Consider the following 12,441-nt stretch of genomic DNA (forward strand, 5'->3'; position numbering starts at 1 on the left):
TTCAGGGAAGAGTTTCAACAAGACTAGATGCTGGCTGCACAGATTTTCCCATTCAGCCACAAGAGCGTCAGTGAGGCCGGTCACTGATGTTGGGTGATGAGGTCAGGCTCACAGCTGGTGTTCATCCCACAGGTCTTGGATGGGGTTGAGGTCAAGTTCTTCCTCACCAGCCTTTGACAACTATTTCTTTAGACCTTTGTGCACAGGGGTTGTGTTATATTGATAGAGGAAAGAGCGTAAACACAAACTATGGGCACAAGGTTGAAAATAGAGGACTGTATAAAACAGCCAGGGGTCTGGACCTCCAGGGATCATATGAAGGGATCAAATGAAATATATGTCATGTTTATGTAAGAAATTAAAAAAAAAAAAAGTGTTTGTCACAAAAATTGTTTATTCTTTGTGACTTTTCAGAATTAGAATCAGGTTTATTGCTAAGTAGGGTTTTTTGTTTTACAGAATTTGTTTTGGTGGGTACCGATAAACATGGTAAGAATAAAAAATGTTAAAGAAGATAAAGCAAGTACTGCAAGTCAAGTAGCTTGAATATAAATACAAAAAATTTACAATAAAAATGTGAAATAAATAATACAATGTGCAAGTTCTTTTTTATTGTGAAATACTGAATGGTTATAATTCTCCAGGCCTCTAAAACCCATACAAGAAAGACATTTTCTAAGAAGAAAACATTTTCTACTTCCAGCCCATAGACATACACATACTGTGATAGGGCCGTCAGTAGACATTGTTTTGATTGAAATGGACTGAAATTTAAAGGTTTGTTGAGCACTGGTCTAAAATATCATTGTACACTGGAGCATTAAGCTTCTCCTTAAATTGAACTAGTGGGCCTGCAGCCCAAAACATGTCAAACAGCTCCAGATCCAACGTACATACAAGTATGTCGACAGTGGTGTCCACATACATCTGGCCATATAGTGTATCTGTGATGTACTTCTATCCTCCATTGGCCATTTTGTCCTGGCTGAGACATTCACGTGTTTTCAGTGACTGACTTGACTCCTCTCACTTCTCTTAAATATACAGAGTATAGAACCAAAATGGAGACTGAGTAATGGCTGTTGGCTCAAAGGTAGGACTCTAGCAGGAATTAAACAAGAGCATTGCAAAGGGAAATGTGATACAGGAGCAGGAGGAGGAGGGAGCCGGGAGAATCCCAGGCCAGGGAGGAAACAGTCGAGTCAACACTCTGTAGGCCTCCACTGTACCGCAGTGTCGTCCTGCCGCCCCATCCGACACAGAGCTGCAGTACTGCAAAGTGTGAGGGGAGCGAGACGAGAGGGGAGGGGTGGAGAGGGAAGGGGGAGGGGAAAGGGGTACCGCACTGTCGTTACGAGTCCAAGTGGAGAAAGCAGAAGAAGAGACGCATTATTGCAGTAGCCTACAGTGCCATAACACTTCACACGGACGAAACTCCTGCACTTCTCAAAAAACGCACGTCCAGTCCGCCCAGAGAGGCAGACAGAGAGAGAGAGAGAGAGAGAGAGGAGGGGGTGAAAGAAATCAACTGAATTTCCATGACTGGACTTTTTTCTTTAATTTTGAAATTGCACGCATTTGCCAGCGGCTTTTAGAAGAGGCAAGTCAAGCTCCAGCCAATCAGTGCTGCGTCTCAGCATCCAGGAGCAGCTCTATAAGGACTCAGCATCACTTGGAGGAGCTGGACGCAGCGCTGCAGGAATCTAAACGTCCCCGGATTTCTCTTGCATGGATTATAATTCAGAAGTACTTTTCTCTTGAGCTCGCATTGCTCTCTTCTTCACTCCCCAGCCGAGTCACACAGTGAATTATCAGCAGACCCGTCTACGTGTGTCAGTATTGCGGTACTTTGCAGGCGACTTGCGGTATAAATAAATCGCTAGAAGATCGGCTCCACTGCGCCAAGACCCTCCGCCTGTTTACAGTCAGCGAGGCACTTTAACTCACTTTGCTCATTGAAAATTTGGACTTTCGTTTGGACCATTGCCTAGAAATTCACGTCCCCCTTTTCCGTGATCTTTTTGGTTTTTTTTTTTTTCTCTCGTGTTGTACTTCAACACCCCCCCTCTCCTGCTTCACAGCCCGTCACCCCCCTTCCGCTGCCCGTGAGTCAGTTCAAACAGCTGCATAGAAGATGTGAGTATTAATGCGGCTTTTCTACTGCGCTCTTTTCGCAATAATAACATAAAATATCTACTGCGTGGGACTGGAGAAATGTTTATGCAAGTCTGTTCCTTTCCATGTATGTTTTCCATTGGTGCGTTTGCAGCTGAACTGATTTCTTTCAGCTTGGCGGATTTTGCTGACGCAAGTGAAAATTTCCATCATAGCATCACTAAATTATGTATTCAAGGGTTGACTGCTGTCACCCTAAAGCGTTAGGTCCAATTGTTTTTGACTATCTCACGCCACAGATTTAAATAAAAAACCGAGTTTCTTATAGATTATATTGTGGGTTAGAGGGTTTGAGGGACTTTGGAGTCGTCACCTGCTTCACGTTGGGGAACATTGATGATGAGGACATTTCTGATCCTTATCTGCAAAATTGCTTGAATTTGTGTGCTTTGTATGAAACTGTCCTGCAGCTGAGTCAGTGGCTGGTCTCCTGAGGAGCTTGTTTGCTCAGTTGTACACCTCCTGTACCCTTTCCTCTCCCCCCTGCTGGGTTAACCCTTTCTGCTTTTCTGCACACCACTTTCCAGCCTTGCTTTAAATCCATCACAATAACTTCTCCCCCTCCCTTCTTTTCACCAAAATCTTATCCTCCATTATCCTCTAACTCTTATAGCTGGCGTCTTCTTGGGCCGGACTTTCTATTTCTTGCTTCACATCTGTGTCCTATATTTTCTCCCTTCCCATTGCATCTTCTTTTTAATCCTACCTCATTCTTCACTCTCACCTTCACTCATTCTTTCCTCTTTTCCTCCCCCCTTCACATCTTATTTCCTGCATTCCTACCCCTACACCTACACACAGTTTTTCTCTTTTGCTATGTGTTGGATTTCTCCAAAGTGGCTTTATCCCTCAAATTCTCCTCAATTTTCTCCTTCAGATGATAAAGACTTTTTTCTTTTCTGCATTAAATGGAGTCATTAGAATATCAAATGTATAATATCAATATATTCCCTTCTTCTTCCTCCTCGTGCTTCTTCTCAGGTCTGCCCCAGATGCCGCCGCCCCAGCTGGAGCCCCCGGTGCTCCAGGAGCCCCCGGTGCAGATGGAGCCCCAGGTGGCGGACCTCCAGCCCCACCCAACACCAGCAGCAACCGCAGGCTACAGCAGACACAGGCCCAAGTTGAGGAGGTGAGCTGGACCAGGCCAGACCAAGATTCTGGGCCCAAATTAGATTTTACATGCAATGATTCAAGATTAAAGCAGTTGGGGAGCCTCATCAGTAGCTTAATTGTGAAACATCTGGACTTTATATGTACAGTGCTCATACTGGGCAAGAGATTCACAAACTAACAAAATGCTTTGTTGTTGGTCATTCTCTGGAAAAGTCTGGTCTTCTTAAAATATAATGGCCTCTGCTTTAATTTGAAAATGGTTGCGACTACTTACTTATTCATATATGTGAAATATAAATCTCCAGAAACCCCCTTTGTCCCCCCCGTGTTGCTCTCCTTTAACTATGCCTCTCATCCCTGTCATCTCCCCTCCACACCACTGCCAAATGCTTTCTCATCTTCACCACTGTGGGCTAGGTGGTGGATATCATGCGGGTGAATGTGGACAAGGTTTTGGAAAGGGACCAGAAGCTCTCAGAGCTGGATGACAGAGCAGACGCTCTCCAGGCCGGAGCCTCCCAGTTTGAAAGCTGCGCAGCCAAGCTAAAGAACAAGTACTGGTGGAAGAACTGCAAGGTGAGGACATTATTGCAGGTCCATTTAACAGACTGTTGTCACTGAAAGAATCTCATAGTGCATTAACAGTATGCCTGTTAGTATGTGGTATGGTGCGTAGAGATATAGCATGAATATACTGTAGAGCTAATGGAGGATCTAAATCAAGCATGACTCCTCAGCTCTTTTGTTTTAAAGCATCACACAGCTGTTCAAGATGAGGTGCGTTGAGGCGAACGTAGTGTTTGTTGGGGGGATGCTGTCATCCTGTTCTCCACAACCCTGATCTGTTAATGAGCTGCTGTGGAGGACGGAACATATGCCTCAGTGAAAATGGGAAAAAGAAGTCAGTTATTGTAGAGCTTTCACTGAAGACGTGGTTATTCTGACGAGATTATATAACTGAAGCACAACAAATGCAACTACTCTCAAGTGGGTTAACTGCTTTTTCTGTTTGCAAGCACCGGACTCCATGAATAGTAATAGTAGGCCTGTGTCTTACTGTAGATTCCTTTGCAAATGGATGCACCATGTGTAGTAAATGTATTTTTTTTCTTTTTTCAGATGATGATCATGATGGGAATCATTGGAGTCATTGTGGTTGGAATAATATTCTGTAAGTAGAAGATCTTGATCTTGATTTACTGACAACAGATAACATTATTTTTAAAAGTGGATGTTCATTACATGTTGGCTTTCCTCCCATTTGGCTAATTTATAGTTATAGAGAAAAAGATTCTTTGTACATAGTAGCAACTTGTATGACATTAACATGTCAATATATTGTATATATATTATACAGTGCTGTAATTTTTACAGGACATTAAGATACAGAGATGGTTCCTCTGCTTTTGTTAAAGGATGCTGGCAGATATAAGACAACATCAGAATATTATTTTCTGTTTCTTGTCTTACAAAACCACATCTGGCCTGCCTTCTTCTACTCTGATTGTCAATTATTCATGACCTTTTATTACAGTATTCATTATTGATATTATTCCAATCTTACCCATTATTTAAAACAAACCCCCTGTAAATTCTACATAAGAGGTAGAACTATGTGTTCTGTTTTGCCATATTCATTAGACTAACGACTTCCTCTCTCCTTCATTTGCAGTGTACTTCTTCTACTGAGCGCAGCCCATCAATACAGATGGATACGGACTTGAGAATGACATGAGAGGGAAGAGAAAAAAATAAAAAATAAAACAAGCGCCACTACTCCCCCCCTCTCCTCCCTCTCTTCACAGTCTTCCATCAAACCATCTTGCACTTACACATGACAGTAGTGTTTTATAGGTGTCTCTGCTTTCTTTGTCCCCCCTTTCCCTCCCTTCTTATTGCTTTCTTCCACTGTTTTGGCGAGAAGTCTCACTCACTCTCTCCTGTGTCTGCACCTCATGCATTATTGAAGGTCGCGGCAGGCAGAGTGAAAGAGGAAGAAAGAACGGGAAGGAGGGAGAGAGAAAATCCTTGTGACACGGGAACACACAGGGCTAAGCCCACTGAATGGAGCTATGGGGGGTGGGGGGGACGGACGTACAATGTACAGATGGTGAATGTGTGCAGGGAGATTGAACAACAGTTTGCAGTCCTGTCTACCCCTGATACACCAAAGCTTGTTCATGTTACCTTTTTTGAGAGTCCTACATTTGTAAATTGATACTGACATACCGAACTAACACACTCCTTCTGTCACCACTGCTACCATCATTGCTGCTTACTAACACAAGGTCATGTTAGATTAAGATTATGATCATTTTTGTTGTACGTGCGTGTGTGTATTTGTGATCCAAAGCATTGTAGCGAATAGCTTTTTCCAAGTCTTAGCTGATAGGCTTTTATTAGTAACTTTTTCTTTTCCCTCCCTGCCTAACTTTATTTCTGCGACGTTCAGTGATGACATGGAAAGAGAAATGTGGAATAGGGAAAGAGACTGTGTGAGAATTTATGTAGAGGAAGAAGTGATTCAGGGAGAGGTAGTAAGAGCATTGCAGCATTTTTTCTGTATAAATAAATGACAATTCTGAACTGATAAGCAATTATTGATAAAGTAATTCTATAACTATTCTCCATTTGAAATGGAGTTCTTGTACCACATGTGATGGCATAGTCATAGTTTTATGCTTAGTGGCATAGTAATATGCACAGCAAGGCAAACAGTCAAGCAGCCACTAACCGACAATCTACTGTAGATGTGAAACGACCGCTCCGACCCAGAGGAAGGTTTCTGAACTCTGACTTGGACGGAGTCACAGCCATAGACAGATGAATGTGTAGCGTCACATTTCAAACAGGTACAAACGTCCGCTTGTTTTGAGAGTTGTCCTGACAAAGTGTTGGTTCGATTGCTGTTTAAGTTGACCTGATCTCTAGAAAAGCAGGAAAATGGGAGAAAAGACTTGATTTGGAAACCCAGAGCCACCTGGCCCTCCCGCCCCGCCCCCCACTCACTCACATGAAAACAGACTCAACCTTCACCTGCAGTAAAGGTAACGGCCAAAATGAGGTGTTTGTTTCTAACTTGCATGGCAAACGGTGTCCATAGTTTTGCCTATTTGTGTGACCTGTGTATCTGCCATTTCTGAATCTAACTGCCGATTGTACATTTTCTTTTGTTAGTGGTTTTAAGGACCTATGTATATTGTCTTTCTGATCTGATAACTACTGCTTATGCAATGCAATGATGCTCAAGAGTTTGCCAAAATTTTAAATTCATTTGCTTTGGAGAGAAAAAATAATATTCAGAAACTGCATACAACTGTTAAAAACATGTAGTATTGTATGAGTAGAACCATAGTACACGTCTGTCAGACTATGCTCCTGAAAATGTGTTTATAAATTCTTTCAGGTTTTGTGGGGGTTGCTGGATATAAAAGAAAAGCTCAGTTTTTCCTCTTTGGACTGATTTGGAGAGCTGATCAAATTGTGACAATGCAAACAATCTTACATGCAAAGTGCATTGTTGCATAATTGTAGCGGTTAGCCAAAATTATCTGATGATATATTGTGCAACAATATTATTAGGTAATTACCACATGAGGTATGAGAATGTGTAATTTCCAACCTGAAAATGCAGTAAGAGATCCAAATGGATTTGTGCATGCTTACCACTTTTGCTGATGCCAATAAATAAATCATCAATAGAACTGACGGCTGACCTTTGTCATATTTTCTTGATAGATTGAGCCAATTTAGACCTTGTGGTTTGAAAGCATTTTACTACAATTCAATGCACATGTGCACAATACCAACTGCATCAATACTCTGATTCTGACTGAAATCTTACAAAACACAAACCCTGTGATTTGTTTACAACATAGCTTCAATCAGTTGTAAAACAGGAACTGTACGAATATTGATCATGTCAAATACCTTAAAAATTTGCCGGGTCATGAAATCCTTCATTGTGAAAAGAAAATGACAAAACCTTTACAATATCAACATCACACAAAAACAAAGAGGCATTAAAACACAGGATACAATTAAAATAGTACCAGTGAGAATCAAATGGGAAGAGCACAACAAATAAAGACTTTTTTGAAACAATCATTTGAGGCTTTAAACCAATAGAATAATACAACAGTCTGTTTGTTAACAAAGTTTTAGCACAACCTATAAAACAAACCACTGAAGTTGTATTCACTTAAAGCTGCTCTTCTTGTGAAGAGCTCTCTGGTGGGCAAAAGTATAGTAAAATATGCATAATTCTAAACATCAAAGTAGAAATAGGTTGTTTTTATAAACTGACAACTTGTAAATAAAACAACATTAAATTCTATATTTGACTCTACACACATTACTGAGATTATATCTCAGATAACCATATTCACAGTGCCACTGATCTGACTTGTTATTCACTGTCTGGAGAAGCTGAGAGTGCCTACTGCCTACACATGTACAATTCAACCACCAACGACACTCAACAACAAATATATCAAGCAAATACATAATAGAGCTAGACAATAAAATACAGTTTTACCCCTAATTTGTATTTTTCTGTTCAGCAGAGGAGTTAAAAGAACCAGTGATGACTTTTAATGAAATCAGTAATAACCTAAAGTTTTTTTTTTGTTTTAACTTATAATTGTTAAGTAAATGTTTATTGCACAACGTAATGGCCATAGAATAATGACACCATCTGAGTTTCGATTGATAGCATATAAGCCTCACTTTCACTATGCAATTCTATCTGCCACCAGGCACAAAATTTCCCAGGAAAATTAAGTGTGTCTGTTTGAGTAACTAGGAAAGAAGCCCTCTTGTTGGAAGAGGCAAATAAGGCGAAGAGATAGAGTGATAGAAACCGAGGTAAAACAAAAGTGAACCTTGGATGGGCATTCACTCGCTGCAGAGAGCCAGTCAGATTGGGACAGAAATTCAGCCCTGGACTTATGTGTTGGGTCTGGCCTGGGGACACAGATAGGGCCAGTAAAGAGATTGACAGAGCTGTTAGAAACTTTTTTTTATGGTCCACCAGCGTAGCGGCCCACTGTAGTCCTGATGGCCAATCTATGGAGAATGCTCCAAAATACAAAATTACAACTGGGTGTTTTACTCTGCCTTCGTTATTGCGTCCAAGTGAATTTGGCCTCAAGGATGCGTTTTTGACAAATTTAAATAAGACTGAGAGATCGTGTTCACATATCATCCATTAGGATGGATGTACACCCCGAAACCTGGAGGCATAAAAATTTGGGTTTTGGGGATGTGGTGGGGTGGTTGAATAGTTGACTGTTTCCACTTTAAAAAAAATCACAAATGACACAAAGGAAGTCTCTCTGGTGTCAATTTTAAATCAGGGTCATCCACTGGAAAATCTCATGCTGACTTATCTCATAACCTGGTAGAAGAAGAGTACGGTGATGACCAGGAAACCCAAAACCCACCAATAGGAGTCTGTAGAGTGAGAGACATAGAGAGCAGTTAAGGGTTTGTAGACAAAGTTGACATTAGGTACAATATTCAAATTACGGTACACATTGTGCAATGCAAATCAGCAATCTTAAGACATATAGAATATATTTCCAAACCAACTGTCAAACTGTTCCTATAAAATATACAACAAACAACAGCCGCACATAATCACCTGGTTCTGCATGTTCTACCACCACGCTTAGAGAGAGAGGAGTGTCCAGGGTTAGGTGAGACACCCTGCAGGTGATTTTGGTGCCTGGAGAGACAGTGGGGGGCACAGTGAGGTGAGATGACAGGGAGTACGTCCCATCACCATGCTGCCGATGGCTAGACAGAGAGCCCTGATCTGGAAAGACTACAGGCTCTGTGTCTGTAGGAGAGAGGGATAACCACTCCATCTGAAGGGGAGAAAACAGAAGACAGTTATAAAATGAAAACTACTAATCCATTCTTCTCTACATTAGGACATTTACTTTAAGCCTTACCTAAATGTAAAAGACTGAAGAAAAAATGTAAATGCATAGTCTACTTTGGTCAAAATCAAACAGATCTAATAAACACCTGATCAAATACTTAAGCTTAATGCCTGGTGACCATCGTCAGGTAGGTTTTTCTACTTTCATGATCCACGCAGGCTTTGATGCTATCAAAAAATGAATAACCGAAGTTTCCTGAGATTTTATGTCTTGCCTAGATGTTCAGTGGTAGAAAAATGATAATATATGAGAATACATATAAAAACATAGTTGCAGACCTGAGCATCCAGTGGGTAGTATTTACTGCAGTGACAGCTCAGAGTCTTAGGTGATGTTGTCTTCAAAACCAACTTCTCCTCTGAGAGTGAGACATGGGGTGGTTCTGAAAACAAAGAGAAACAGAGGTAGAACTGAAAGACAGGCCATGGATGCTTCTGAACTGAGAGATCTGATTAGGGCGACACTTACGAATAACATGGAGTTGAATGATCTGCTGTGCGTGGAAAGGGCCTAAACTGACTGTGCAGATGTAAGTCCCCTCATCCACAACCTTCAGCTTGTTCAGAGTCACAGAGGCGTTACCCTCACCAACAACCTGGGCGGCATCCATGCTTGAGGCCCTCCTTTCTGCATGCACTAGAAACATAAAAGGAGACACGAATTGGCAAATCAGTCCTAACTCACAGTCCTCTTACATGCTTGTTCTGGAGATTTCAACCATATCACATGGTCCTCATCGGCAGATTGTTTCTGCACAGTTGCCATTAAACTGGAGATGTTGAAACTTTCCATGACTATGAGCACTTTCAGGCAGAGCTCACTGAAGCCTTTATGGGGCCCTAAGCAGAATTTGATTTGGCCAAGGACGTAGGTTTGGTCTCAACATTGGTAGGGACGCAAAAAACCCCCACCCCTGCAAAACAAAGAGATTGACTTTTTAATGCTGTCAACCAAGCGGTTTATTAACATATAAGATCTGACTTTACATTAAGAAACACACAGTTGTAATATATGTACATGTATTGAATTTCAATATATGAAATATATGTACATATGAAGTAAAATCATATACATATATACACTATAGCCTATATAATATAGCCTATATGTGTAAAAATTACATGTGAAACCAGTTAGAAATTGGAACAATATCATAAATTGACATATGTGCCTAACTAATAGAAGCATGTATTTTAGTATATATAGTAGTAGTACGGTGGCACTGTATGGGAAAGGCATACTTCAGCTCCCAGTAACTAGTCTAGTGGAAGAGTTTAAATGTACCAAGGTTAGGACAGAGCTCCTGTTATCTGGGAGTAAAGATGTGGTAGTCAGTAAGGTGGTTCCAAACCCAATCGAGGGGAGAAAGTGGAATCCAAGAATGGCAGTGCAGGAGGCGGAAGCAACGCTCAGGCATACAGAGATTGTGGGTAATGTCCAAATAGGCCGGGGAGGCTTGGGGCTTGGCCCAGGCAAACCGGTGTGGAGTAGAGCAGGTCCCAAGGAAAAGAGAAAGCTAGTTGTGGAACTGGGGGTGAATTGGGAAGGTGTAGACAAGAAAAAGCTTATCTGGAAAGAGCTGTGGAGTATGGAGGAAAGTAGTATTAGATTTTTGATAGGGGCAACTTATGATGTATTGCCAACTCCCCAGAACATAAAACTCTGGGTAAATAGAGACCCGTTATGTTCATTGTGTTCAGGTACTGCAACTTTAAAGCACATTTTGTCAGGCTGTAAGGTTAGTCTGTCGCAAGGCCGGTATACGTGGCGACATAACCAGGTTTTAAAAAGCTTAGCTGCAGGAATTGAAGATTTAGGGAGGCAGGCAAATTTAGGAGGGCCTAAAATAAAGAGAGTTGCAATCAAGTTTGTTCAAGAGGGAGAGAAAGTTGGTAAGACAACAAGGAGGCAAGGCAGCTTAGAGGATGCTTGTGATTGGGAAATGCAGGTAAATTTAGGAGGAAAGCTTGTTGTTCCCCAGGAAATAGCCAGTACAAAGCTAAGGCCTGTATTGTTTGTTTGCATTGTTTGAATTGGTTTGTAGTGTGCTTATTGCTTTTGTCTTTGGCTGTTTATGTGAGCTTGTTTATTTTAGGTGAGTTGTTGGAGAGTAGGGGAGTGGGGGGGGGGCACAGCCTAATCCGACGGGGGAGAGTTTAGCTCAAAAAGGCATCTCCAACCCTTCTCCACCTCAACCATGGATGCCAGACCATCTCCAATCAGACCATCCAATCAGAAGTTCCCTCATCAAGACGTTCCCATTCCCGAGCTCCATTTCTCATCACCATGACCAGTGTCTAGACTCCAGGGGAAGATTTCTCCTATTGGACCTTAAACCTATGGACATTGTTCATAGTGATTCACTTCCTGCCGGGGTCTAAGCACCAAAATCTATTCCTTCTGTTCACAATAAATTTGATTTTACTTTACTTCTCATACTCTCTTGTTCATCTTCTTCGTCTCTCCTGATTGAAATGTTTCGCGTTCAAGAACAGTTTGATCCTGTTGACCGCTACAGAGAAAAATGTTGTAAAATTTGAATAAAATTAAGTTGTAACATTTTATTTTGCAATGTCTTTTTTTACCACCCCAACACCTTACCACCCACAACATTTTTTTTCTAGGTCTACGTCATAGTATAGTATGGCATAAAAGGTCAAAAAACATCATAGTATATTAAGGCATAAAAGTTCATAAAAACGTTATATTATGATAAGGAATAATACGACATAGTATAGTAAGGCATAAAAATGCCAAAAAACGTCATAGTATAGTATGGTTAAAATGTCAAAAAACATCATAGTATAGTATGGCATAAAATGTCAAAAAAAAAATGATAGTGTATTAAGGCATAAAAGGTCATGAAAAAGTCATAGTATGGTAAGGTATCAAATGAAATGGTATTTTAAGGCATGAAAATGCCAAAAACTGTCATATTATAATATGGCATAAAAATGCCAAAAAACGTCATAGTATAGTATGGCATAAAACGTAAAAGAAAACATCATAGTATATTAAAGCATAAAAGGTCATAAAAACGTTATATTATGATAAGGAATAATACGACATAGTATAGTAAGGCATAAAAATGCCAAAAAACGTCATAGTATAGTATGGTTAAAATGTCAAAAAACATCATAGTATAGTATGGCATAAAATGTCATAAAAAAAATGTTATATTATTAAGACAAATAAGACATAGTAT

At 40.6% G+C, this 12,441-nt stretch overlaps 2 protein-coding genes across 2 annotated transcripts in view; one reads left to right on the forward strand and one right to left on the reverse strand.

Moving 5' to 3' along the window:
* Nucleotides 1-1,344: 1,344 nt before the first annotated feature.
* On the forward strand, nucleotides 1,345-6,990 carry LOC111230108 (vesicle-associated membrane protein 1-like). Its single transcript, XM_022756692.1, has 5 exons — nucleotides 1,345-2,136; nucleotides 3,157-3,304; nucleotides 3,706-3,864; nucleotides 4,408-4,459; nucleotides 4,961-6,990. Coding segments are annotated over exons 1-5 (378 nt in total). The 5' UTR covers nucleotides 1,345-2,134; the 3' UTR covers nucleotides 4,978-6,990.
* A 77-nt stretch (nucleotides 6,991-7,067) lies between these two features.
* tapbpl (TAP binding protein like) overlaps nucleotides 7,068-12,441 on the reverse strand; it is a 19,251-nt gene continuing 13,877 nt past the window's right edge. Inside the window, exons 5-8 of the mRNA XM_022756646.1 lie at nucleotides 9,705-9,872; nucleotides 9,515-9,618; nucleotides 8,933-9,158; nucleotides 7,068-8,742 (exon numbers count right to left, since the gene is read on the reverse strand). Of these exons, the coding sequence (XP_022612367.1) occupies nucleotides 8,675-8,742; nucleotides 8,933-9,158; nucleotides 9,515-9,618; nucleotides 9,705-9,872 (566 nt within the window). The 3' untranslated portion in view covers nucleotides 7,068-8,674. The remainder of the gene's footprint in view (nucleotides 8,743-8,932; nucleotides 9,159-9,514; nucleotides 9,619-9,704; nucleotides 9,873-12,441) is intronic.

The sequence above is a fragment of the Seriola dumerili genome, unplaced genomic scaffold (genome assembly GCF_002260705.1).
Source record: "Seriola dumerili isolate Sdu_G_001 unplaced genomic scaffold, Sdu_1.0 BDQW01000258.1, whole genome shotgun sequence".
Lineage (NCBI taxonomy): Eukaryota > Metazoa > Chordata > Actinopteri > Carangiformes > Carangidae > Seriola > Seriola dumerili.

Excerpts from the sequence above, each read along its gene's own strand:
- LOC111230108 (XM_022756692.1), top strand. Across the intron at positions 3,305-3,705 it reads CACAGGCCCAAGTTGAGGAG|GTGGTGGATATCATGCGGGT; the intron begins GTGAGCTGGACC and ends ACTGTGGGCTAG. Across the intron at positions 3,865-4,407 it reads ACTGGTGGAAGAACTGCAAG|ATGATGATCATGATGGGAAT; the intron begins GTGAGGACATTA and ends TTCTTTTTTCAG.